Here is a 27,487-nt window from a genome sequence, read left to right on the forward strand (position 1 = left end):
TAGAGGCAGAGGTTACCATTGACTCTCTCTCAAGTGTCTATATTTGCTTTGAGTTGTTCAGCTGTCTGCTTTGCAAACCTCATTGCCCACTGCAGGGCAATGGACTCCAGTACCTCTTCAGTAACTTGACTTCAGTGTTTCTTTGGCATTACTTTTCCAGTTCACAAATGTGGCTAAAAGCTGTTTAGCCTCCTCCATAAATTGCTTGATGGCCCTTTAATTACTACAAATATTAATTGTCCTCCTTGGGAAGTGCCTCCTCCCTCAGGCAGCTCTATTCCTCAGGGTAAATTGACATTCACCAAACATGCCTCATAGAAGCTGCTCATGGAATGAAGCAGACTTTCAGCTCGGCTTGCAGCAGCAGCAGCTCAGCTCATTGATGTTTCTCTCCCTTTACTGTTTTGCTAATGGATGATTAATTTTAAAAAGCATTGCCAGGTACATGTACATAATTATTTATGAGTAATTAAGAGATCTTGCCTCCTGTTGCAGAGCCAGCATCAGACAGCCAGGAGCACGAAGTGAAACAGTGATCCCACACCAAGATGTAGGGGAGCTTGTTCCTGTAGGGTAGCTACCTGCTGCTTTCATGTCACATAGTGAAAGCTGTGCTCAGGACCAATTAATTTCAGCCTGTGAAGAGTAAGAAAAATGACTTGTATTATCTCAGTATAGACTACTGCTCTCTCTCCTACGCATTCTAGGAGCTCTCTCTATCTCAAAAAACCAAAAAGCAATTCAGGTTTGAGCAAGATCTAATTTGGGGCCCGAGGGTAATTTCCTGCTCAACAACTTTCCTTCGTGGGGTTGCTACAGCAAATGGACCTCACAGACTATGACTGCTGCAAGAAATAAATCAGTAGCTGAACAGGAGCCAGCAGTGTGCCCAGGTGGGCAGCAGAGCCAATGGCATCCTGGGCTGGATCAGGAACAGCAGTCCTCCTGCCTTGTACTCAACACTGGCCAGGCCACACCTTGAGTGCTGTGTCCAGTTCTGGGCCCCTCAATTCAAGAGAGATGTTGAGGTGCTGGAACGTGTCCAGAGAAGGGCAACAAAGCTGGTGAGGGGCCTGGAGCACAGCCCTGTGAGGAGAGGCTGAGGGAGCTGGGGGTGTGCAGCCTGCAGAAGAGAATGCTCAGGACAGACCTCATTGCTGTCTACAACTATCTGAAGGGAGGCTGTAGCCAGCAGGGCTTGGTCTCTTGTGCCAGGCAACCAGCAACAGAACAAGGGGACACAGTCTGAAGCTGTGCCAGGGGAGGTCTAGGCTGGATGTTAGGAGGAAGTTGTTGTCAGAGAGAGTGATTGGCATTCGAATGGGCTGCCCAGGGAGGTGGTGGAGTTGCTGTCCCTGGAGGTGTTCAAGCAAAGATAGTGCCATGGTCTAGTTGGTTGGGCAGGGCTGGGTGCTAGGTTGGACTGGATGAGCTTGAAGGTCTTCTTTCAACCTGGTTAATTGTATGATTCTGTGGTTCTGTGACTGCTGGGGTTCTAGATGAACACTCCAGGGTGAAAAAGAAAAGGTGAATTTTGGAATGCTTATTTCAGAGCTAATTCTTCATGATCATAGAGTCACAGAACCACTAAGGTTGGAAAAGACCTCATCAAGGGCAGCTATCACCCCAGTAACACTGTGCCCATTACACCATGTCCCAAAGTGCCATGTCTACATGTCTGTGTGGAGGAGCCCAGTGGGCATGGGTGTCTGTGGTGACACCTGGTGCAGGGGAGAGGCTCTGGTTTTCCAGTGGAAAAGCCAAGGTCAGAATGAGTTACCTCAGAAGTCAGAAAAGCATCTTTTGTAGTGGAGCAAGCTAGGAGGAACAGCCACATGTTTCTGGTTCTGCTGCAAACTTGACTTTAAAACTGGAGAGTTTGGCTTGGGAAGGAGCAGATGAGTGCAGCTGGGAGCTAACACCCTAAAAGCCTGGCAGAAATGGCAGCCTCTGCAGAACAAGGCTTGGGTGATGCACAGGAAGTTACAGCTAACAACACAGATCTTGGGTCCTTCTGAATGAAACTTCTGTACTGTATTTGCCTGCCCACTGAAGCAGCCCACGGTCAGTACCTCCAGTGGAGCACAGGGCCACAGGAGACTCCCCCACTCCTCATCAGAGCAACAAAACACAGCTGCTGGTAAGTGGCAAACAGGAACCAGTAAAGGAGCCAACCTTGCTTCAGCATCAGCCTTCTATCACCAAGTGATCATCACATTTCTGATGAAGTTTTGCATCTTACTCTTTCATTTCAAGCTAATTAACATCAATGAGAATATGACATGGATTAGGGGGTGGGTGGCTCTTGTTTACCAGAGTGTTGGCTAGATTTAGCTATCGAGACTACTCTCATTGACTTTCAGATCCTCGTTAGATATTAAAAGCAGGCACCTGGAGGGAAAAGGCTCTGCAGCACATTTCTCCTGAGTCAGTGCTGGTGACAAGTGGCTTATGGCACTCTGTGATCACTGCTGCCTTTCATTACATTTGAGTTTCTGTCTTAATTAGAACAGGATTAGAATCAGAGAATCATTTTGCTTGGGAAAGATCTTTAACATCATAGAATGACAGAGTGGGTTGTGTTGCAAAATACCCTTAAAAGTCACCTGGTCCAACTTCCACTGCAGTAAGCAGAGATATCCTCAACTAGATCGGCATACCCAGAGCCCCATCAACCCTAACCTGGGGTGTCTCCAGGGATGGGACCTCTCTGAGCAACCTGCTTCAGTGTTCCACCACCCTCACAGTGAAGAACTTCTTTCTAATGTCCAACTTAAACCTACCCTTCTCCAGTTTAAAACCATTGCTCCTCATCCTGCAGCTATGTGACTTTGTAAATATAGAATCATAGAACCATAGGTCATAGACAGGGTTGGAAGGGACCACAAGAATCATAGAATCAACCAGGTTTGAAGAGACCTCTAAGCTCAACCAGTCCAACTTAGCATCCAGCTCTATCCAATCAACCAGACCATGACACTAAGTGCCTCATCCAGGCTTTTCTTTGACACCTCCAGGGATGGTGACTCCACCACCTCCCTGGGCAGCCCATTCCAGTGCCAATCACTCTCTCTCTGATCATCCAGTTCCAACCCTCCTGCCATGGGCAGGGACACCTCACACTAGATCAGGCTGTCCAGAGCCTCATGCAGCCTGGCCTTAAACACCTCCAGGGATGAGGCTTCCACCACCTCTCTGGGCAACCCATTCCAGGCTCTCACCACCTTCATGCTGAAGAACTTCCTATCATCCAGCCTGAATCTACCCATTTCTAGCTTCATTCCATACCCCCCAGTCCTATCACTAACAGTCCCTCCCCAGCTCCAGCTGCTGCCCCAGCACCACCAGGCACAGAGGTGAGGAACTACACTTGAATACGAAACACTTGCAGGGCAGCTGAGGGTGGAAGAGCTTAGAAACAAAAACAAAAGGAGGCTGTCAATATGTTTGAACCTTCTTACCCACCTGCAGACAGTTTTCATTCTAAAAGGGCAGCACCAACAAATCTTCCCCAGGCTTTGCAAACCTTCCTGCCTTCGTGCCCATCGTCATTGCTGTGCTGTTTGTTTGCTTTGCAGTGCTCCACAGCTCTGGTGGCCGTGGGATGCTGTGTTACAACACTGTTTCCAGACGAGGAGGAATGTTTGTGAAGCCGTGGGGAAAGATTTAGCTATCTTTTAAAAACAAGCTATTTCTGTATCTGGGTGTAAAAAGCTGCTGCTCTGCACAGAGCCGTGCCCCACCGGCCTGCCTTCTGCTCTGGGTGGCTGTGGGCATGGTTACAGGGTAGACATGGCACTGCTTTTGCTGTGGTTGACATGCAGCTATGTTTTTATGGCTGCTGCAGCAGCAGGAAGGCATGACCATGAACTTCACAGCCTTCGTAAGGAGCGAGCTCCTAACAGTGCCAGTGTCACAGTATGGGCTGGGCTGGAAGAGACCTCCAAAGCTCATCCACTCCAACCCCCTCTGCAGTCAGCAGAGATGTTCTTAACTAGATCAGGTTGTCCACAGCCCTGTCCAGCCTCATCTTGGTTATCTCCAGAGATCACACAGCATCACAGAATGTTAGAGCTTGGAAGGGACCTCCAGGGATCATCAAGACCAACACCCCTGCCAGAGCAGGATCTCCTAGGGTAGCCTGCACAGGAATGCATCCAGGCAGGTTTTGAAAGCCTCCAGAGAAGGAACCTGCGCAACCTCTCTGGGGAGCCTGTTCCAGTGCTCTGTCACCTTCACTGTAAAGTGTCTCCTCATGTTGAGTTAAAGCCTTCTATGTTCAACTTCGTATCCATTGTTCCTTGTCTTACAAGAGATTAGCCCCATTCACTTGACACCCACTCCTCAGGTATTTATAGGCATTGATGAGATCTCCTCTCAGTCTTCTCTTCCCAAGACTAAACAGCCCCAGGTATCTCAGTCTCTCTCCATAAGGCAGATGCTCAGGCCCCCCAGTCATCCTCATGGCTCTCTGTGGACTCTCTCCAGCAAGTCTCTGTCTCTCTTGAATTGGGAAGTGCAAAACACAGTATTCCAGGTGTGGTCTCACTAGGGCAGAGCAGGCAACCTGTTGATAGAATGGATTGGGCTGGAAGGGAACTCTAAAGCTCATAGAAACATCACAGAATGGTTTTAGCTGGAAAGGATCTCAAAGCTCATCCAGTTCCAACCCCTTGCCACAGGCAGAGACACCTCCCACTACAACAGGTCACTCAAGGCCTCGTCCAACCTGGTCCTGAACACCTCCAGGGAGGTTGTGGAGCACTGAATCACAGAATGTGATCAGAGATCACATTCTGTGATTCAGTGCTCCACAACCTCCCTGGGCAACCTGTGCCAGTGTCTCACCACCCTCACTGTCAATAACTCCTTCTTAACATCCAGTTCCAATCTCCTTTCTACCAGTTTAAACCCACAGGTCATCTAGTTCAACCCCCTGCAGTGAGCAAGGACATCTCCAGCTAGATCAGGGTGCTCAGAGCTGCAGGAGTTTTAAAAGGAATCTGGATAAATGAGCTAAAAGAGAGAGTTTTAGTTTGGTGATTTCAGGCAAGGTACTGTGGTCAGTGTGGTGTAAGAGCTTTCAGCACCAGCACAAGCCATCATGCCTGCCTCACACACTGATCAGGAGTTTTTTTGGCCATGCAGCACAGTGTTGGCCTGATCCTACTTTATTGCACTGGTGTAAAGGTGAAGTGCTAAGTGAAGAAATGGAGCATGCCTGATCCAGACACCAGAAGCTGTAGATGTAGCCCCTCAGGATACGGTTTAGTGGTCATGGCAGCTGGGTTCACAGGCTCATAGGATGTCAGGGGGTGGAAAGGACCCAAAGAGATCTGCCAGTTCAACCTCCCTGCCAGAGCAGGGCCACACAATCCAGCTCAGGTCACACAGGAACACATCCAGACAGGCCTTGAAAGGCTCCAGAGAAGGAGACTCCACAACCTCTCTGGGCAGCCTGTGCCAGTGCTCTGGGACCCTTCCAGCCAAGAAGTTCCCCCTTGTGCTGAGCTGGAACCTCCTGTGCTGCAGCTTCCATCCATTGCTGCTTGTCCTATCCCAGGGAGCAGTGAGCAGAGCCTGTCCCCCCTCCTGACCCCCAGCCCTCAGATAGTTACAAACATTGATTAAATCTCCTCTCAATCTTCTCTTCTCCAGACTAAGCAGCCCCAGGCCCCTCAGCCTCTCCTCACCAGGCAGTGCTCCAGTCCCAAATCGTCCTCGTAGCCCTCCCTTGGACTCTCTCCAGCAGATCCCTGCCCCTCTTAAACAGGAGAGCCCAAAACTGAAGGCAGTGCTCAAGATGAAGTCTCACCAGGGCAGAGCAGAGGCATAGCAGAACCTCCCTTGATCTGCTGGACACACTCTGCTTAATGCCCCCCAGGACCCCACTGGCCCTCTCGGCCACCAGGGCACACTGCTGTGCCATGGATGCTATCCACGGAGCTGCTCTCCGGTAGATGACCTCCCAGCCTGTATGTTAGGGTTGGACTCTGTGATACGAAAGGTCTTTTCCAGCCTTAACGCTTGTGTGCCCCTGCGGCGGTGCGAGGGTGCCCTCAGCACGCAGCCCCCCGGCCGCGCCGCGCTGCAGCACAAGGGGCCAGGCAGCGCCGCGGGCAGCGCCCAGCCGCGACTCCCTGCTGCCATCTGCCGGCGGGCGCGGGCAGTGCCGCGGCTTGTGCGGGCCTCCGCCGGCCCGGGGCTGCGGCAGCTCCCCCAGACTCCAGGAGGGGCGTTTGGTCCTCGGCGTGGTTTCAGCGCGACCTTCGGAATCACAGAAACAGCCAGCTTGGCAAAGCCCTTCAGGATCACCAAATCCAACCTACGCCCATTGCAACGGGCTGCCCGGGGAGGTGGTGGAGTCCCCATCCCTGGAGGTGTTTTAGAGGAGGCTGGATGGGGCACTTGGTGCCATGGTTTGGTTGGTTGATGAGAAGGGTTAGGTGCTAGGTTGGACTCGATGATCCTAGAGGTCTTTTCCAACCTGGTTCATTCTGTGATTCTATAACCCTGCTCTACAGGATTCACCTTAAACCATAGCCCCAAGCACCACATCCAAACCACCCTTAAACACATCCAAGGTGGGTGACTCCACCACCTCCCTGGGCAGCTCATTCCAGTCCCTGGCCACTCTCTCCCTGAAAAACATATTCCTAATGTCCAATCTAAACCTCCCCAGCCTCAGCTGGAGGCCATTCCCCTTTGTTCTGTCTCCAATTACCTGTGAGAAGAGCCCAGCAGCAGCCTCTCCACAGTCACAGAGTTAACCAGGCTGGAAAAGACCTCCAGGATCACCGAGTCCAACCTAGCACCTAACCCTTCTCATCAACTAAGCCATGGCAACATGTCCCTTCAGGTGGTTGTAGACAGTTGCTCATGCTCAGAGTCCACACAAAAGGAGTTAATGGGCTGGGAAGACCTCAGCCCAGGCAGGCAGGCAGCAATGGGGAAGTCATGCATCACCTTGAAGCTGAGCAGAGGCCACTTAACAGCTTCCACGCCCAGTGTTTGTCAAGTGACATAAGGCAAAGACACATATAGCCATGGCACTTGCAAGGCAGAGCAGTGTGAAAGGATTTCCCCATGAGCTTCGAGGTGTCTGACAGTGGTTTGAAGGCTCCCAAGCCAGTCCCCAGTTTTATCACCTTGGTACCTCCCGCCCCAGCCAGAGTTCCCAGACCTCCCGAGGAGGTGGTGGAGTCGCCGTCCCTGGGGCTGTTCAAGGCAGGACTGGAGGTGGCACTTGGTGCCATGGTCTAGCCTTGAGCTCTGTGGTAAAGGGTTGGACTTGATGATCCATGAGGTCTCTTCCAACCTTGGTGATACTGAGATACCCCAGCAGCGTCTGTCTCACCTGGGCAGCAGCTGCAGGTGTAGCTGAGCGAGCTCCACGCTTGGTGGTGGGCTGGCACCTGCCCTAATGAGGGAAACAAGGATATTTTTGAAGCCTTTCAAAAGGGACATTTCTGGTTTGTAGCCAGAGGAAAAGAGATGAAAGTTAGAAAGGTAATTTCAATAGTTAAATTGGCATGGGGGGAGGGACTCTGGCTAAAGCCAGCTGTTTGCCAACAAAACATTCCCTGGCTTTTTCTCTGAGGAAACCTCAAAAGGTCTTTTCACATTAATGGTCTCCAGCTAATGGGCTTTAAGCTTCCTATAATTGTAAGCAAAGCATGGGAAGCTCTGGGTGGGAGCCTGATGCCAGGCCAGGCATGGGCAGCAGCTGAGGAACAGTTGAGAAGCTGAGAAGCATTGTTGCCCAGTGGAAGAAAGAAGGAATTCCTGAAACCAAAACAAGCCAACCACTGCAGTCAGGCTGACAGGTCTGGAATTTCATGGTTCCTCCTTCTGCCCCTTCTTATGGATGGACATCACATTGGCCAGCCTGGCTCTTACCTGACTGAAGAGATGCCAGCCTGCCCCAGCTCCACACACTGACCCTGCTGCCCTGCAGATCAGACCTCGAGTATCAGCAGCACTGCTTAAAACGAGACCACAGGTGTGTCAGGTGCAGCTGGCAGCAATCAGTGCTGCATCTGAGCACCAGCCTGCATCTTTTGGCCAGGTCTCTGCTGGCATTCAAACAACTCCTTCAAGAACCTCTCACCTTGAAGGTTTAAGGAAAAAAAAACAAACATCAAACCCATTTGGTTGGGGAGGAAGAGCTGGAAGGCTTCAGAAAAGGGAGATGGCTTTGAGTGAGAAATTCTTCAGCTTTCAAACATTGTCTCATCCCTACAAGTCTGAAAGGGCAGGTTTTGGAAGCAACATTGTCTGCCAGGCTGAATCCTATTCCTACAACAGGTATAAGCAATTTCAGCAACAGCCTTCCCAAACCTCTGCTGCTTCACAGAGCACTGCCCAAGTGCAGAGCAGGGAGTTGGGTGGCTATGAAACGCTCAGCCCTCTCCTCCCACTCTCGTTTCTCTGCTTCCATGTTCTCCTAGCAAAGTGCATTTCCTGTCTCCCTTGGAAACCTGTCCCTATGGCAACATCCAGGGAACATCCAGGACCATCTGGCTGCAGACGCTGGGGCTCTGACAGCTCCTTTCTGTGACACTCCTCACGGCAAGATCCCAAGGCTGTCAGTGAGACGCTAGGAGACTGCCTGTGTCCAAGACACGATTCGAATGATTCCCTACTAAGCACTCGTGTTTGCAGCTTCTCACTCTCCCAGCTCTGCAGCTCTGTCTGTCAGAACTGTGATTTTTATCTGCAATGTGTGGCAAAACCCCTTGCACTTATCAGCAGAAATCCCTAACCTCAAAAGAGATGTTTTTGACAGGACCTACTTTCCACAGAGCCTCACTGCCAAGCACCACAGGCTGCTTCTGTGGTTCTTTCTGAGTTGAATCCCACGTTGGCTCTTCTCTAGTTTTGTTCAGATGCTGACCAAGTTGACTTCTCCTACATGGGATGAGATTTAACAAGGCCAAATGCAGGGTTCTGCACTTTGGCCACAACAACCCCAAGCAGCACTACAGGCTGAAGACAAAGTGGCTGGGGAGCAGCCAGGAAGAAAGGGACCTGGGGATGCTGGTTGATAGTAGCTGAGGATGAGCCAGCAGTGTGCCCAGGTGGCCAAGAGAGCCAATGGCATCCTGGCCTGGATCAGGAACAGTGTGGCCAGTAGGACAAGGGAGGTTCTTCTGCCCCTGTACTCAGCACTGGTCAGGCCACACTTTGAGTACTGTGTACAGTTCTGGGCTTTCCAATTCAAGAGAGATGTTGAGATACAGGAAGGTGTCCAGAGAAGGGCAGGGAAGCTGGTGAGGGGCCTGGAGCACAAACCCTATGAGGAGAGGCTGAGGGACCTGGAGGGAGCAGCCTGGAGAAGAGGAGGCTCAGGGTAGACCTCATTGCTGTCTACAACTACCTGAAGGGAGGTTGTAGCCAGGTGGGGTTGGTCTCTTCTCCCAGGTAACCAGCAACAAAAAGAAGAGACACAGCCTCAAGCTGTGCCAGGGGAGGTCTAGGCTGGATGTTAGGAGGAAGTTGTTGGCAGAGAGAGTGATTGGCATTGGAATGGGCTGCCCAGGGAGGTGGTGGAGTCACCATCCCTGGAGGTGTTGAAGAAAAGCCTGGATGAGGCACTTAGTGCCATGGTCTGGTTGACTGGCTAGGGCTGGGTGCTAGGTTGGACTGGCTGAGCTTGGAGGTCTCTTCCAACCTGGTTGATTCTATGATTCTATACCAACCACCAACAGGATGAATTTCAAGCACAGCTCTTGCATCAATGCTCTCATCCGCTCCATTTTGAGTGAATATTGCTCCCTGTAAGCACATCATCAATTTACTAATGCCCCTGGACACTGCTGGCTCAGGATGATAAGAGGCAGTGTAGGTGTTTGCAGGGTGATAACCTTGAGCTCTATGCATTGCAGTCACGAATTCCCATTCCCAGAGCATAAAACTGTTCCCTAAGGGCAGCCACCAGACACAGCTGACAGCTTCAGGCTGTGCCCTAAACATCTAAAGGGTCACACAGAATCACAGAGTGTTAGGGGGTGGAATGCTCACGAGGAAGCTGTCGCAGGTGGACTTTAGGTGCACAACACAAGGTACAAAGGTGGTTTAATCATTGCTGGATGGGGCCACAAGACTAAGGTTTCACACACACACAAGGCTGATAAGGAGATTGTGGTCTGTGCCACTTAAGATGTGTTCCCAACTGCTTGTACTGAATGGCAGAGCTGGCACTGAGGCAATCTTCTCTGACCTCACTTTTAAAGCTCAGAAGCCTCCAGAGTTGCTTATTCTCCAGAGTGTATCCAGCAGATTGAGGGAGGTTCTCCTTCCCCTTTACTCTGCCCTGATGAGACCTCATCTTGAGTACTGCCTTCAGTTTTGGGCTCCCCAGTTGAAGAGGGACAGGGATCTGCTGGAGAGAGGCCAAGGGAGGGCTACAAGGACAATGAGGGGACTGGAGCATTGCCTGATGAGGAGAGGCTGAGGGACCTGGGGCTGCTTAGTCTGGAGAAGTCCTACAAGCAGAGAGTTTCTCACTTAGTCATCAGAAATTATGAACCCCTGGCACTGGAGACCCTTTCTTGAAGGTGAGAGGCTAGCATTAAACTCCAACCTAGTACTTACCCAAGTGGTGCACTGCATAAATCCAGCTAACAGCTGCAACAGAAGCAATATTCCTGTTAGCTGCAGCATTAGCACTTCTGCTCCTTCCATCCCCACACTCTGCCAGCACTAAGGGAGACAAAGAGCACAGCACTGTGCCAGTGGTGATTAGATTTCAGAACAACCAAGCCAAAGACACTTTCTGGTTTACATGTGACTGGGAATAGCTCTGCACAGTCACAGCAATGGCAGCTTTAAGGCATGATGTGGTATACTGTGTATTAAACCCCACTTTCAATAGGGCTTAACAAATATTCCTTCTATTCTGTTTGTTTTTTCCTCTCTGCCTGTCTTCCTGCCAATGCTTATGCCAAGGATCACTGTGAAACCCCTCTGGAAACGTTAGGCCATCAGTGTGGTTTATCATTTCTAGGTAAACAGAGGCATGCACTCTTCAGGTTCACAGTGTCAGACCTGTACAAAGCAGACCACAGCCCACCCATTCTGTGCTGGGTGACAGAATCAAGCAGAGGAGGTGGGAGGCTGTGAGCTGGCTGAAGATCCCAGTCCTGGCTGTAGTCAGGAGTGACAGATGGTGTTTGTCAAGAGGATAGAGCCTTACCTTCTTATTTTATCGTGGAGACAGCACAGGAAGAGAACTATCACCATCCTCTCTTTTATCTCCCAGAAGGAGAAACACCCCCCCAGAAGCAGAGCTGCTGCTGGAAAGCAGACTGCCAGCTGCACCTGGGAGCCCCAGGTTAAAGAGGCAGAGACTTGGGCAGCCACTGCCTGTGCTTTATTTTCTCATTAAGGAAGTGCCCTGAGCTTACACAGGGATTACAGACACCACAGATTTAGCCTGGCAGAACACAAAGACACAATCAATACATGTCTCCTGCAGCAGAGCAGACCCAAGGAATGGATTCAAGCTGAGAATGAAATGAAAAATACCTCAGCCAATTTATTTTTACACTGATGAGACATTTAAGGGTAAATGAACATTTTCAGCCAAGGTCTGCTGTGTTGTTGCCACCTTTATACTCCACAGTGTTGTCAGAACTGTATCTAGTGACTAAACACGGAGCAGATCCACCTCACCTGGGAGCCCACTCAAACAGAAGCCCAGAAGAGCAGGCACAGGCTGAAGCCACAATCTACAGGAGATGCTGAACTGATCCACATGGAGCAGATCCACCTCACCTGGGAGCCCACTCAAACAGAAGCCCAGAAGAGCAGGCACAAGCTGAAGCCACAATCTACAGGAGATGCTGAACTGATCCACATGGAGCAGATCCACCTCACCTGGGAGCCCACTCAAACAGAAGCCCAGAAGAGCAGGCACAAGCTGAAGCCACAATCTACAGGAGATGCTGAACTGATCCACATGGAGCAGATCCACCTCACCTGGGAGCCCACTCAAACAGAAGCCCAGAAGAGCAGGCACAGGCTGAAGCTACAATCTACAGGAGATGCTGAACTGATCCACATGGAGCAGATCCACCTCACCTGGGAGCCCACTCAAACAGAAGCCCAGAAGAGCAGGCACAGGCTGAAGCCACAATCTACAGGAGGTGCTGATATGATCCATGCAGAGGGAAGAGGACAACAGAAGATGTTTGTTTGGTCCATGTGGCAGACAATAGCTACAACACAGGCTTGGGGAACACTCTACATGGAGGTTCACTGATACCACTCGAAGAAGCTCTCTGGAGTTTGCAATCTTTCTAACATTTTAACCTTGATTTTCACCTTGATTTCAGTAAAGCATTTGACACTGTCTCCCACAGCATCCTCATAGCTCAAGTGAGGAGGTGTGGTCTGGGTGATGGAGTAGTGAGGTGGATTGGGAACTGGTTAAAGGGAAGAAGTCAGTGAGTTGTGGTCAATGGGACAGAGTCTAGTTGGAGACCTGTGACTAGTGGAGTCCCCCAGGGGTTTAGTATTATTCAATCAAATTACTGAGTAACACTGGGATCAGTATTACTCAATGCATTCCTCAGTGACCTGGCTGAGGGCACAGAGGGCACTGTCAAGCAAGTTTGCTGATGGCACCAAGCTGGGTGGAGTGGCTGAGACACACCAGAGGGTTGTGCTGCCATTCAGAGAGATTTGGACAGGCTGAGAGTTGGGCAGGAAGAAATTGAATCAAGTTCAACAGGGGCAAGAGTAGAGCCTTGCATATGGGAAAGAACAACCTCAGGGATCAGTAGAGGTTGGGGACTGACCTGCTGGAGAGCAGTGAAGGGGAAAAGGACTTGGGAGTCCTGGTGGATGGAAGGATGACCATGAGCCAGCAGTGTGCTCTTATAGCCAGGAGGGCCAATGTCATTCTGGGGTGGATTAGAAGGGCTGTGGTTAGTAGGTCAAGAGAAGTTCTCCTGTCCCTGTACTCTGCCCTGCTGAGGCCTCATCTGGAGTATCATGTCCAGTTCTGGGCCCTCCAGCTCAAGAAGGACAGGGAGCTGCTTGAGAGAGTCCAGCACAGAGCCACAAAGATGATTAAGGAAGTTGAACATTTTCCTTATGAGGAGAGCCTGAGGGAGCTGGGGCTGTGCTGCTGGGAGAGGAGGAGACTGAGGACATTAGTGTTTATAAATAAGTGCAGGGTGAGTGCCAGGAGGCTGGAGCCAGGCTCTGCTGGGTGATGCCCAGTGTCAGGACAAGGGACCATGGGTGCAAGCTGAGGCATAGGAGGTTCCATGTAAACTTGAGGAAGATTTTTTCCCCTGTGAGGGTGACAGAGAACTGGAACAGGCTGCCCAGAGGAATTGTGGAGCCTCCTTCTCTGGAGATATTCAAGAACCATCTGGATGTGTTCCTATGTGATCTGCTCTGGGTGATCCTGCTCTGGCAAGGAGGCTGGACCAGATGATCTTTCAAGGTCCCTTCCAGCCCCTGGCATTCTGTGATTCTATGATTCTATGATTTGTGACCATGCAGAGTTCTGCCTGGAGTTGATTCTGCCAAGTACTATACTGAAGAAAGTCACAATCTAAAGCTAGTGGAAAAGCTGCTTTGCCACGTGGGTATTTTGTGAATTCCATAAACTTGATGAGCAAAGCTTTCTGCAGATCAGCAGCTAAAGCTAGGACAGGAATCTAGAACCTCTACTGCAATTAGACCAGCTGGACTTCAAAGCCAGTGTTAGAGGTGCTGTGTGCCAGAGACTAGACCAGATCATAATGGAATGGGCTGCCCAGGGAGGTGGTGGAGATGCCATCCCTAGAGGTGTTCAAGAAAAGACTGGATGAGGCACTTAGTGCCATGGTCTGGTGACTGGACAGGGCTGGGTGCTAGGTTGGACTGGGTGATCTTGGAGGTCTCTTCCAACCTGTTGGATTCTATGATCATAGCTGGACATCAAAACTCAGAAATGTCACTGAGATGCTGGTCTGCCCCTCCAGGTTTTGAGTCCAAGGAGGCACCGCCCTGCTCTCCAGCATCACAGACCCAAGAGCCTGCTTGGCACTACCACATCACACATTCTGTCGCTCCTCATCTGGCCTTGCTTCCACGCAGCCACTCCAAGGACCACCTGCCTGCTAGCTACTGATGCAGGATGCCTTCTGGGGCACTTCCTTGGTAAGACTGCAAGGAACAGGATTATTGAAACTACTGATTTAGTTCCTTCTGTCTCTACAAATCTCAAAGTAATTCCCTTCACTCTGTAAAACAAAAAGGATCCATGAACCACCACAGAGCAGCTCAATCACAGCACTGAAAGGAGAGAAATGTATCCTTACTCTCCAAGAACGAAGGGTAGGGCAGTGAGAGATTAACCACACAGCTGAAAGCACAGGAAGAATTTGGATAAACAAGTCTGTGACTACTGGGGTTGCAATTTGCCTACAAGACAGAGATTAACCACTTGCTCTCCAGACAAGCAGCAGAGCTAGAATGAGCTGATCTTTGGAGGGAGCTTGCCTGTTCCACACAACTTCCACTCTCTTTTTCACTGCTGTGGTAGGATTCCCCAAGTGTAAGAACAGAGAAGACTGAGAGGTGATTTTTTTCCCCCCCAGAAAATGCACACAATATTAGGAGGAAGTTCTTCACAGACAGAGTGATTGGCATTGGAATGGGCTGCCCAGGGAGGTGGTGGAGGCACTGTCCCTGGAGGTGTTCAGGAAAAGCCTGGATGAGGCACTTAGTGCCATGGTCTGGTTGATTGGCTAGGGCTGGGTGCTAGGTTGGGCTGGATGACCTTGGAGGTCTCTTTCAACCTGGTTGATTGAACAGGGCTGGGTGCTAGGTTGGGCTGGATGACCTTGGAGGTCTCTTCCAACCTGGTTGATTCTATGATTCTATTCTTCCATGTGCTCTTCTCTTTATGACCTCCTCTCACCAGTTTAGCTCAGGATTTCTGGCTTTGCCCAGCTCACAAATGCTCTCTGACAGACCTCACCTGCCTGCTAGAATTTTCAGTCACTTTGTGCTTGAGAATTTTTAGCTGGCTTCTGAACATCTGCCAGCAGCAAAAAGCTATTTGGAAGACACTGGTCCTTTGCCCCAGTACCAAGGCTACCTGCAGCTGAGTTCTGTCCTTCTCTTCAAACACACTGCCTAAACGGTAAGAACATGGCACACATCCTCACAGCCAAGCCCCTGCAGACTCTCCCAACCAAGCCCTTACAATGAAAGAGGGCAGCATCTCTCACATATAGGTCAAGACATGTTTAGCAGATGGAACAATTTTTATCTGAACATCTGTCAGGTTTGCCTACTGCTTTTTGCCTACTGAGAAATGTGGGACACAGAGCAAGGTGCTGAGGAAACAAGATCACCCCTCGCTAAGGCGGCAGACTTGCTGCTTCAGGGTACTCTTCTTTTGCCCCCCCTCACGTCAGCTGCAACAAGGGGTACCACAGCAGCGTAAAGACAAGGAGACAGAAGTAGCTGCTGGAGGTGGTGAGGCTGGGAGCCAGGCCCTTGGCGTTGCAGTTGTTTGTGTAGCAGCAGTGGACGCTGACTCCGGGCGCTCTGGAGCCGTCCCGCCTCGCTCGCTCGCAGAAGGACCTGAACGAGCAGGACTTCATCACGCCACCTGCAAGAGAGCCACAGGGAGCTCAGCTGGACCTGCGTGTCCGTGGGCACCCCCTCAGCACAAACCTGACCCTCCAGTTCTGACCAGCCCCACTGGGTGCAAATGAAGAGAGCTGCACACCGAGACGCTGCCCCTTCGCCTCACAGCTGGCATCTGTCTGCCCATGGCCACGCCGCCAGCTCTGCCCACTTAGCTCCTGCGCTCAGGGGAGCAGGATGGCTGCCCATGGCTGCAGGAGCAGCTTTGGACTGCATCTTAGGAAGAAGTTCCTCAGTATAAGGGTGGTGAGACTCTGCAAAAAGCTGCCCAGGAAGGCTATGGGTGTCTCCTCCCTGGAGGTGTTCAAAGCCAGGCTGGATAAAGCCCTGATCAGCCGAGTCCAGCTGAGAGGAGTCCCTGCCCATGGCAGGAAGGTTGGAGTAGGTATCTGAGGTCCTTTCCAACCTGACCCATTCTACGATCTCAGCTGCACGACTGCAGCTTAAGCAACCCTGAACATGCTCAAGTGCAGCACTCCCTGAGCTGCTCCTCATTCCTCATTTCCACATAAGCCGTTTGACTACAAACCCACAGATGCAGGTCAGGAACAGGCAACATTTGGAATGCTTCTTCCCAGCTTTTACAGATTGGGGTTATTCACCATGGCATACAAACTGTACCCTGTGTGGGCATTCACCATGGCATAAAGACAAACCATATCCTGTGTGGGCATTCACCATGCCATACAAACTGTACCCTGTGTGGGCATTCACCATGGCATAAAGACAAACCATATCCCATGTGGGGCATTCACCATGGCATACAAACCATATCCTGTGTGGGCATTCACCATGGCATAAAGACAAACCATATCCCATGTGGGGCATTCACCATGGCATACAAACCATATCCTGTGTGGGCATTCACCATGCCATACAGACAAACCATATCCCATGTGGGGCATTCACCATGGCATACAAACTGTACCCTGTGTGGGCATTCATCATGCCATACAGACAAACCATATCCCATGTGGGGCATTCACCATGGCATACAAACCATATCCCATGTGGGGCATTCACCATGGCATACAAACTGTACCCTGTGTGGGCATTCACCATGCCATACAGACAAACCATATCCCATGTGGGGCATTCACCATGGCATACAAACCATATCCTGTGTGGGCATTCACCATGCCATACAAACTGTACCCTGTGTGGGCATTCATCATGCCATACAGACAAACCATATCCCATGTAGGGCATTCACCATGGCATATAAACCATACCCTGTGTGGGCGTTCACCATGGCATACAAACCATACCCTGTGTGGGCATCTACCACAGCATACAGACAAACTATATGCTGTGTGGGCATTCACCATGGCATACAAACCTTAACCCTGTGCAGGCATTCACTATGCCATACAAACCATACCCCGTGGGGTTTTCTATCAGATTGCTGCTGAGCCAACAAAAGGAGGGACTGGGAGTTACCAACAGAGTTTGAGAGCAGATATTCACTGCTACCTTTCTCCTTGGTGAGATCCTGAGCTCTGAGTGGTTGGACTGGATGATTTCAAAGGTCTCCTCCAACCTCATCAGTTGTGTGACTCCATACTCTCCTCTTTTCACCACCAATGAATTACAAGCCACTGAGGGTGAGTGGTTTGTGACCACTTACTTGCTTGTCCTCTGATGATCGCACACGCATCTGAATGGCCTGGGCACTGCTGAGTTCCTTGTCTGTTACAGTCGTCATCCCCAGAGCCCACGCAGGTGTAACACTGCAGTGCTTCACCTGGCATGAAGGGAAAGTGCACTTAGGGCTGCAGCGTTCACAGCAAGTACTTGCAAACCTCAGTCTGGCTTCTTCCCCTTCAAACACCAGCAAGAAGGTTCAAAAGGCCCCAGAGCTTCTGCAAAGCCTACCTTTTTGTGCCATACAAGTAGGCCAGGTACCCATTTTAACCAGAGAATAGACACATGCAAGCACTGATCACTTGGTGCACTGCAGTTAAAACATGCTGAGAACATCTGATGCTCTCCAATTGCTTCCACACCTCCCCGGAACATCTTCAGAGCAGAGTCCACTGTAACAAGTTGGAGCATCCTGGTTTTTAGCCTCTCTGTCAGGATCTTTGGTCCACAGTACCATGAAAAAGTACACTGTAAGCACATAAAATCTCACTGTGGTGCCTATCCTTCTCCTACAGTACCACTTCAGCTGGGAAGAAGAACATCAGCTCTCTAGATGGCACTTTCAAAGGCAAGCTGGCCTGGAAATGTGTTTTGAGCAACCCTGCAGAGCAGAAGGCAGACCTGCTCTGCACAGAGCACTTACCTGTTAGCAGATACACTCCTGTGTGCTGCACACAGCAGAGGGGAAATCCACACACCCCAAACCACCTGAAACAAACCCAACCCAGCAGACAAGCCCAGAACAGCAAAGAGGCTCAGTCATGCCCATAAGTGGGAAAGAGAAACAAGAGAAGAAAAGGGAATCATTGACTTACCTTTGAGTACAAAAAGGGAGCTGACAAGAAGCAGGCTGCAGACCATCCGCATCATGGAGCCACAGGAGATGCACCATTAGACACAGAAAGCAGTTTGTTTGCTGGTAAGGCTTTAATGCTTCTCTTACATACCTAATCCCCTGCAGAGGATAACTGAAGGGATAAGGAGGTGTGCAGAACACTGCTTAGCTAGCTCGCTCTGCTCGCACTGCCAACCACAAGGACTTGAGCACCACAAAGCCTGCAGGACAATTCTCCTGGCATCACCAAGAGAAAAAACAGATGTGTTCACTGGCCAGTGACAGGAACACTCAGACCTCTCCACCACATCAGGGCATCTCGCAGCCTCCAACTCATGCCAATGGTCTCATGACCTCTGTCCATGGGACAGGACACAGGGTGGTGGCTTTAAACTGAAAGAAGGTAGATTAAGATTAGATCTTAGGAAGAGATTCTTCCCTAGGAGGCTGGCAAGGCACTGGCACAGGTTGCCCAGGGAGGCTGAGGATACCCCCTCCCTGGAGGTGTTCAAAGGCAGGTTGGATGATGCCTTGAATGAATTGATCTAGTGGGAGGGGTCCCTGCCCATGGCAGGTGGGGGTTGCAACTGGATAATCTTTAAGATCCTTTCTGACCCAAACCAGTCTATGGTTCTGTCATAGAATCAACCAAGTTGGAAGAGACCTCCAAGATCATCCAGTCCAACCTAGCACCCAGCCCTAGCTAATCAACCAGACCATGGCACTAAGTGCCTCATCCAGGCTTTTCTTCAACACCTCCAGGGACGGTGCCTCCACCACCTCCCTGGGCAGCCCATTCCAATGCCAATCACTCTCTCTGCCAACAACTTCCTCCTAACATCCAGCCTAGACCTCCTCTGGCACAACTTGAGACTGTGTCCCCTTGTTCTGTTGCTGGTTGCCTGGCAGAAGAGACCAACCCCACCTGGCTACAGCTTCATTTCAGGTAGTTGTAGACAGCAATGAGGTCAGGCCTGAGCCTCCTCTTCTCCAGACTAAACACCCCCAGCTCCCCCAGCCTCTCCTCACAGGGCTGTGCTCCAGGCCCCTCCCCAGCTCTGCTGCCCTTCTCTGGACATGTTCCAGTATCTCAACACCTCTCTTGAACTGAGGAGCCCAGAACTGGACAGAGTACTCAAGATGTGGCCTGACCAGTGCTGTGACTTGCTGGATCAGGGTCAAGGCATTTAACCATTTCAGAGGGTTAAACCTACCCCTGGGACCAGACCACCCTCTCCTGCTGCAAGTTCATGCAGAGAGCTAAAGACAGCGTCGGAGACGCGCACCCAAACGGTGTATTCTTGTGCTCCACAGACTGCCCCGAGCAGTGACTCACCAAATGCCTTCTGTGAAGGAGCTGGTGAGGAGCTGCTGCAGCTGGTGCCGGGGCGAGCAGGGGCAGTGCATGACAGAGAGCAGTGCTGACCTCCAGCGTTCCACGGAAAGGTTTATTTACAGCAAAGAACTTCACCGACGTGACATGCGCTGCCTTCTGGGGCTTCCTTTCTTCTGTTTGTTTGCTTTTATTTGGGCTTTTTTTTTTCCTTTTAAACTTTATTTTACAAATCAGTTTACACTCCTTAAGGCAAGAGTCCCCATGCAAAGTAATACATCTTCATATTCAATCCCAAAGACATCCAACATGGGAACTCATGTACAAAGGGAAGGCCAGGGTCAGCAATTCGTCATCTCTTCTCGACAATCTCTCCCTGATACAGGAACTTTTGAGATCAACTTGCTATGAATTATACTATGAAAATTGCAAACAATAGCAAGAAATTCTGATAGTCATCTCAGTACTGCATACAATTAAATCAACTTTATTTAGAAAGGAAATACAGTAGTGCATACGAAAAAAAGTGAAAATAGAACCTGTCCACCGCGAGGCATTGGACGTCAGTGTGCCAGTGGTCATATTGCACTCAGGATCCCAGTCCAGACATTTGGTTCAAAGTTAGCTTTTCCCCATTTTGGCAATCAGTTCATCACAGATCTTGGTTAGTTCTTCTATCTCTTTATTCTGGAATGTAGAAGGCAATGGTAAGCGTTATGAAGATGCTATGGGACCTGGGTGGGCTGCAGAGGTGGGCACAAGACAATCTCAGGAGGTTCAACAAGACCAAGGGCAAGGTACTGCATTTGGGTCGAGGCAATGGCTAGCACAAATTCAGGCTGGGCAGTGAGTGGCTGGAGAGCAGCCCTGAGGAGAGGGACTTGGGGGTGCTGCTGGAGGAGAAGCTCAGCATGAGCCAGCAGTGTGCATTTGCAGCCCTTAGGGCCAACCAGATCCTGGGCTGCAGCAGAAGTGTGGCCAGCAGGGCCAGGCCAGGGAGGTGATTCTCCCTCTATACTCTGCTCTGCTGAGACCCCACCTGGAGTACTGCATCCAGTTCTGGAGCCCTCATTACAAGAAGGAAGTGGAGATGCTGGAGCATGTCCAGAGAAGGGCCACTGGGATGATCAGAGAGCTGCAGCAGCTCTGCTGTGAGGACAGACTGAAAGAGTTGGGCCTGTGCAGTCTGAAGAGGAGGCTCCGAGGTGACACTCTTGTGGCCTTCCAGTACCTGAAGGGGGCCTACAAAAAAGCTGGGGAGGGACTTCTTATGCTCACAGGGAGTGCCAGGACTAGGGGGAATGGAGCAAAGCTGGAGGTAGGTTTGGTTTCACAGAATCACAGAAACATACAGGTTGGCAAAGCCCCTCAGGATCACCAAGTCCAACCTAGAACACTAAACCATATCCCTAAACCATACCATCTTAAACCATATCCCTAAGCACCACATCCAAACCACCCTTAAACACAGCCAGGGTGGGTGACTCCACCACCTCCCTGGGCAGCTCATTCCAGTCCCTGACCACTCTTTCCCTCAAAAACTTTTTTTTCCTAATGTCCAGTCTAAACCTTCCCAGACTCAGCTTGAGGCCATTCCCCCTTCTTCTGTCTCCAATTACCTGGAGAAGAGGCCAGCAGCAGCCTCTCCACAATGTCCCTTCAAGTAGTTATAGACAGCAATGAGATCTCCCTTCTGCCTCCTCTTCTTCACACTAACCATCCCCAGCTCCCTCAATTACTCCTCATGAGATTTATTCTACAGGCACTTCACAGCTTCGCTGCCCTCCTCTGGACCTGCTCCAGCACCTCCACATCTCTCTTGTATTGAGGTGCCCAAAACTGAACACAACACTCGAGGTGTAGCCTCACCAGAGCAGAGTCCAAGGGGACAATCACCTCCCTGCTCCTGCTGGACACAGCATTTTTAATCCAAGCCAGGCTGCCATTGGCCTTCTTGGCCACCTGTGCACACTGCTGGCTCCTATTCAGCTCCTGTCTATTACAGCCCCCAGATTCCTTTCTGCCAGGCAGCTCTCCAGCCATACTGCCTCGAGCCTGTTTTCTAAGGTATCAAACCTTGTGTGAGACAACAGCAAGGGAAGAACATCTGCATACAGGCATAGGCATGTGTGAGGCCAGAAGCTCAGGGGAGGTTCTCCTCCTGGGGACAAGGAGCTGCTGGCTCAGCTGGACACGAGGAATGAGGAGGACTGTTTGGGCTGTTCAGACTGAAGAGGAGGCTCCCAGGTGACCTTCTTGTGGCCTTTCAGTATCTGAAGGGGGCTACAAGAAAGCTGAGAGGGACTTCTTAGGCTGTCAGGGAGTGATAGGACTCGGGGGAATGGAACAAAGCTGAAAATGGATAGATTCCGAATGGATGTTAGGAAGAAGTTGTTCAGGATGAGAGTGGTGAGAGCCTGGAAGGGGTTGCTCAGGAAGGCACTTGAGGCCTCATCCCTGGAGGTGTTTAAGGCCAGGCTGGCTGAGGCTCTGGACAGCCTGATCTAGTGTGAGGTGTCCCTGCCCATGGCAGGGGGTTTGTATCTGGATGATCCCTGTGGTCCCTACCAACCCTGACTGATTCTATGATTCTATGACCCATCTTGGTCTTCCCCAGACCTTGGCTGTAGTCTGAGCTCCAGAGGAGAGCTGGATACAGCCACTCTGGGGGAATTCCACTTCACTGTGGTCATCCTGCTGCCTCCTGGATGAGAAGAGCTCAGCTGCCACCTACCTTTTGTTCCAGTGTTCGTTCCAAGGCGTCCACTTTCAGCTGCTCTTTACGAAGGCTGGCCTGATAGGCTGCTTGCTCTTGCTGGGCCTTGCCTCTCACTTGTGCAATTTCAGCATTGGCTCTAGGAAAAACAGAGATTTTGGTCAGGTCAGGTTTTCTCCAGCATCAAAGGACATACTGCAGCTTAGCAGGTGGGTGGTGGGGACAGGGCTGATTTCTGTGCGTCCCTATAAGCTTCTCAGGACTCCTCCAGCAGCAGCTCCAAAGTCTTCTCTTACTGTCTGTGGTGCATCTCTCAGGTTATCTGTGCTGGGGTCACGTTTATCACTTAATAAGCAGGTTTTGGCAGTTCCCAAACCTGATTTGTGCTTCTTACAGATGAGACTCAAAACTGGGACAATAGCTGGAAGCAAACCCAAGTCTGTTTTAGGCACTGATGAGTGACGCTGACATTTTGGAAGCATCTCTTGGGTCTCGGGGGCTGTAAGCTAAGTCCTGAATGTAATCCCTAGAAATGCTTTGGTGGTCTCTATATGAAAGCATAGGAAAAAAACCATTTCAGCAAATCAGGCAGAGCTGCCTCTCAAGGCACAATCTGATGTCCACTCCTTACCAGTGGCTCAGTGAGTTACTCTCTGTGCATGGTTGGCACCATCTTTGGTGCGACTTGTTGCTTGTTGCTCTCAGCACAAGCTGAGCTGATCCAGCTCAGACAAGCAGTGTTAGCAAGAACAGACTGCCTGACCTGCTCAGTTCTGCTGCTTCATGCAGGGGGCAAAAACACAGCACAGGGGCAACAGAAGAACACTAAGGGTAAGAACACTACAGGCAAGTGCAAGAATAGAATCACAGAATCATAGAACCAACCAGGTTGGAAGAGACCTCCAAGCTCATCCAGTCCAACCTAGCACCCAGCCCTAGCCAATCAACTAGACCATGGCACTAAGTGGTGCCAGTCTTTTCTTGAACAGCTCCAGGGACCTTTTCTTGCCCATCCAGTCTTTTCTTGGACACCTTCAGGGACAGTGACTCCACCACCTCCCTGGGCAGCCCATTCCAATGGCAAACCACTCTCTCTGTGCAGAACTTCCTCCTAACATCCAGTGTCTGAGTACCACCCTTCACAGCTGTACAAACCTAACTAATGATTCCTGGCTTCATCTCCCCTGGAAAATATGTCAAAGGAACATGGAGACATTTGGAAAAGATAGGAATTTAAGGTGGTCTCCATGGTCATGAGCTGGAAGAAACAGCAGCACATTAAAGAAATTCTCATTAGGGTCACAAAGATGATCAAGAGGCTGCAGCACCTCCTCTGTGAGGACAGGCTGAGAGAATTGGAGCTGTTCAGCCTGGAGGAGTCTCCAGGGAGACCTTCTGGCAGCCCTTCAGTACATACAGTGGGCTTACAGGAAAGATGAGGGGGGACTCTCTGCTAGGGAGTGCAGTGACAGGTTGAGGGGTAATGGCTGTAAACTGGAGAAGGGTAGATTTAGATCAGATATTGGGAAGAAATTCTTCATTGTGAGGGTGATGAGACACTGGAACAGCTTGCCCAGAGCAGCTGTGGATGCCCCATCTCTGGAAATGTTCAAGGCCAGGCTGGATATGGCTTTGAGCAACCTGTTCTAGTGGGAGTTGTTCCTGCTGTGGCAGGGAAGATGGAACTGGATGATCTTTAAGTTCTTTCCAATCTAAACCATTCCATGATTCTGTGCTTCTGGCACTTGATGCCATCACCCACCACAGAGCAGCCTGTGCTCTGCATATTGTAGCAGCAGCTTTGGGATGCAAGGCCCAGCCAGAGGAATCCTCCTGCAGCATGAACTCCTGAAAGAGAGATGTGTCCAATCCATTACCTGTCCAGTTTTTCCTCAGCGTGGATTTTGAGTGCTTGGTACCTCTGCTCCTCCTTCTTCACTCGGGACAAGTACTCCTGTGCACATTTCTTTAACACTTCTTCATTCTTAAACGAAAAGATTACACCCAATTTAATCCAAGAGGCTGAAGTGTAGAACAAGCACCTACTTGCAAGTCACATTTCCATTTCTTAAGGGCTGTGGTCCAGCCCAGACACCCCCACACAGAGGCCCTCTGAAGCCATGTTCCCCAGTGCAAAAAGCTTTGCAATTCTTCTGTTTACATCTGACACACAGAATCATAGACTCATAGAATCACAGAATGTCAGGGGCTGGAAGGGACCTCGAAAGATCATCTGGTCCAGAGTAGGATCACCCAGAGCAGATCACACTGGAACACATCCAGACTGTTCTTGAATATCTCCAGAGAGGGAGATTCCACAGCCTCCCTGGGCAGCCTGTTCCAGTGCCCTGTCACCCAGGGCCCTTGAATCAGCCCCAGCAGGTACAGAAGGCTGCAGTCCTTCACCTGAGGGCTGTGTTGTGTCACAAGCTTTAGACACAATCTCTCACCTGAGTTTCATCTCAGCTTTTAATGTAATGCTCAGCCCAGAAGTCAGCCCTGCCACTAGCTCAGATGCTGCAGGGATATGACATCACAGGCTCACAGATGTCAGAGGTTGGAAAGCACTGAAAGAGATCATCCAGTCCAACCCCCCTGCCAGAGCAGGATCACACAATCTAGCTCAGGTCACACAGGAACACATCCAGACAGACCTTGAAAGGCTCTAGAGAAGGAGAATCCACAACCTCTCTGGGCAGCCTGTTCCAGTGCTCTGTGACACTTCCAGTCAACAAGTTCCCCCTTGTGTTGAGGTGGAAGCTCCTGTGCTGCAGCTTCCATCCATTGCTCCTTGTCCTATCTATATACATCTATTGCAATCACAGTGTGACAGATGGCAGCAGGCTACTCTTGAGTACAACCTTCATCTTTTTAGAGCTACTCCACAAGGAGAGCACAAAGGAGCATCTGCACGATCTCACCCCCAGCACTCTGCCTCCCATGTGGTCCAGCAGATCTGGCTGGACACAAAGCAGTGCCTCCTGCTAAGCAGCACAGGCTCAGCTCTGCTCCTTAGGAGCCCTGAATCCCACTCACCTTCCGAAACCCCTCCAGGACTTCTTTCATTTTCTCATATCTCCTGAAAAGATCTGCCAGGGATTTCTCCACTGAGTTCAGATCTGCCAGAGCTTGCTCCTTCTCCACTATCAGCTGCTGAACAGTGTGATGGGAGACAGATTTCTCTCTCTGTTCATCCTCTGTTAGAAAGAAGAGAGGGGGAGGGAACAAAAGAGGGTTTTATAAAGACAGTAGTAGTAAGAGCACTGATTTCACTATCTTCTACAGCCTCTATTATGCAACTTTCAGAGGGGGGTAGGTAGTAGTAAGAGCACTGATTTCACTATCTTCTACAGCTTCCATTATGCAACTTTCAGAGGGGGGTAGTAGTAAGAGCACTGATTTCACTACCTTCTACAGTTTCTACTACACTGTCTGCTCTCCACTGTGTATTAGTGAGGTGTGAGGGATCCACGAAAGCCATTTCTATATAAAGACAAAATGCTGGTTTGGGAAAAGGCTGCAAAACACATTGATGTGTAAACAATCTGATGTAAGGGAAACAGGTGAAAATATCTCTGATGATCTGATTTCACCTTGAACTGTTGCCACATAAAAGGCAGGTGCTGGACTTCCCTTGCCTGCCTGAAGATGCTGAAGGAAAGGATGTCCATGCAGATCATCAGCACTGGCAGTACATTATTTACCACTGCTGGCAGAAGCCTGTCAGCTCCTGGCACCTCATCTAATCCTGCAGGAGCAAGGTGCTTTGTTTAAAGGAATTCAATTCTCCCCCTGGAAATCAGCAAACTCCTGTTCTTACATTTCCCTTCTGACACTTGCTGCAGTAATCCTAACTCCAAGTTAGGGTCTGCAGCAGACACCTCCTGTGTACAGTTAAATTTGAAGCAGGGATGGTGGGAAGCACATAACAGGAACCCAAACCCATCACAAAGAGAACTTCTCAAAGGAGCTGAGCCAGTGCTAAACTGGAATACTCCTAGAAGGCTGGAAGAAAAGGTCTGGCATTGTCTTCCAAAACACTTTGTTGCTTCCCATCCTAAAATATTCTTGTGTCCACATTTTAAGGGCTACTTAGAACGATATTGAAGTGAGAATCAACCCACAACACATAGCAGTGTTCTATTACCATTTGCCTTTGTCTTGAATGGAAAGTAAAGTAAGGTGAGAAGCTCTCCCATGTAACATCATGGGGCACCACAGAATCTACTTTTCATTCAGGCTTCTGTAGTTTGGAATATTAAGAAGAATGCAAGTCTGGATCTGAATGAAGTGTTTGACAGTGCTGGTCAGCTCTGAAATGTCAAAGTTGGCACTGCCAGTTCCCAGACAGATGCATCTCTGCCTTTTGCACACTCTAGCCTTTTGTAGACTTTTTTTGCCAGTCTAAGGCCAGAGAAGTGAGGATGCTGTGCCATGTGGCAGCTCACGTTGGCTATGTCCTCTGCACACCCCCTGCCAGCACCTTGCTGGGGTACAGCCTGACCTCAGGTTGTTTTGTTGTGTGCCCTGCAGCAGATGTAAACAACAGGAGGAGGTCTGAGGATCTGTACTGAGTTTGCAGCACTGGCAGTCAAAACTCTTTAATTTCCTCGTGCACAAACACCTCTGTTGTGGCCAAACTGAGACATGCAGATTGCTGCAGTGCCACATCACTCTGAAAACATTTAATGCTTGATGAAAAAAATGAACATTCTTTTCTATTTTGCCTTCTTGCAGACACTCTGTGGATGTATTTCTCAGGTAAACAGAAGAAAGGATTTGTCATTCCTTCGTTCTCCTACATCTGAGGAGCTGTGCCCTTGTTTCATCACACTGGAGATTACACTGCCTAGCTTAATGCCAAAACACTGGCAGAATCCTGCTGGCAAAACCTCTGCTGGTGCCACTCCACACCAAGGAAGGGATCTGTCTGCATGATCACCTCAGGAATCTTGTGTTGCAGCTTCACTTTGACACTGCTGCCTATGGCCTTCTTATTTGTTTCTAGAGAAACCCAGGCAGGACTTCATGGCTCCCTGGGCCACAGTCACAAGCTCTTCCTCTTCCAGGGCAGGATGCTGCCCTCCTCTCTCCTCAGCTGGATGAATTCCTCACTCATCCTCGGCACCACTTCAGTGGCACATGGAAATTATGGGTGAGTGATGTAGGATCACAGAATGGCTTGGGTTCAAAAAGGCCTTTAAAGCTCATCCAGTCCAATCCCCCTGCAGTCAGCAGGGACATCTGCACTTACAGCACTTTGTTCAGAGTCCAGTCCAACCCAGCCTGGAATGTCTGC

The 27,487-nt window shown here is 50.2% G+C and overlaps 2 protein-coding genes and 1 long non-coding RNA gene across 9 annotated transcripts in view; all 3 read right to left on the reverse strand.

Annotated features, from left to right (window-relative positions):
* Positions 1–473: 473 nt before the first annotated feature.
* LOC135176442 (uncharacterized) lies at positions 474–7,960 on the reverse strand. Its single transcript, XR_010302650.1, has 3 exons — positions 7,900–7,960; positions 7,358–7,420; positions 474–636 (listed from the first exon to the last, which is right to left on the reverse strand). It is a non-coding gene; the product is annotated as an uncharacterized LOC135176442 (long non-coding RNA).
* A 7,427-nt stretch (positions 7,961–15,387) lies between these two features.
* On the reverse strand, positions 15,388–18,174 carry LOC135176443 (CD59 glycoprotein-like). The gene is made up of 3 exons (XM_064145597.1): positions 18,120–18,174; positions 17,288–17,404; positions 15,388–15,622 (listed from the first exon to the last, which is right to left on the reverse strand). The coding sequence occupies exons 1-3, from the start codon at positions 18,172–18,174 to the stop codon at positions 15,417–15,419; spliced, it is 378 nt and encodes a 125-aa protein (XP_064001667.1). The 3' UTR covers positions 15,388–15,416.
* Positions 18,175–19,566: 1,392 nt separating this feature from the next.
* TACC2 (transforming acidic coiled-coil containing protein 2) overlaps positions 19,567–27,487 on the reverse strand; it is a 128,017-nt gene continuing 120,096 nt past the window's right edge. For all 7 annotated transcript variants that reach the window (XM_064144232.1, XM_064144231.1, XM_064144230.1 and 4 more), the window contains 4 exons: positions 25,225–25,385; positions 24,066–24,172; positions 22,207–22,327; positions 19,567–20,159 (listed from right to left, as the gene is read on the reverse strand). In XM_064144232.1, the coding sequence (XP_064000302.1) occupies positions 20,094–20,159; positions 22,207–22,327; positions 24,066–24,172; positions 25,225–25,385 (455 nt within the window). In that variant the 3' untranslated portion in view covers positions 19,567–20,093. The remainder of the gene's footprint in view (positions 20,160–22,206; positions 22,328–24,065; positions 24,173–25,224; positions 25,386–27,487) is intronic.

This window comes from Pogoniulus pusillus, chromosome 6 (assembly GCF_015220805.1).
Source record: "Pogoniulus pusillus isolate bPogPus1 chromosome 6, bPogPus1.pri, whole genome shotgun sequence".
NCBI classification, from domain to species: domain Eukaryota; kingdom Metazoa; phylum Chordata; class Aves; order Piciformes; family Lybiidae; genus Pogoniulus; species Pogoniulus pusillus.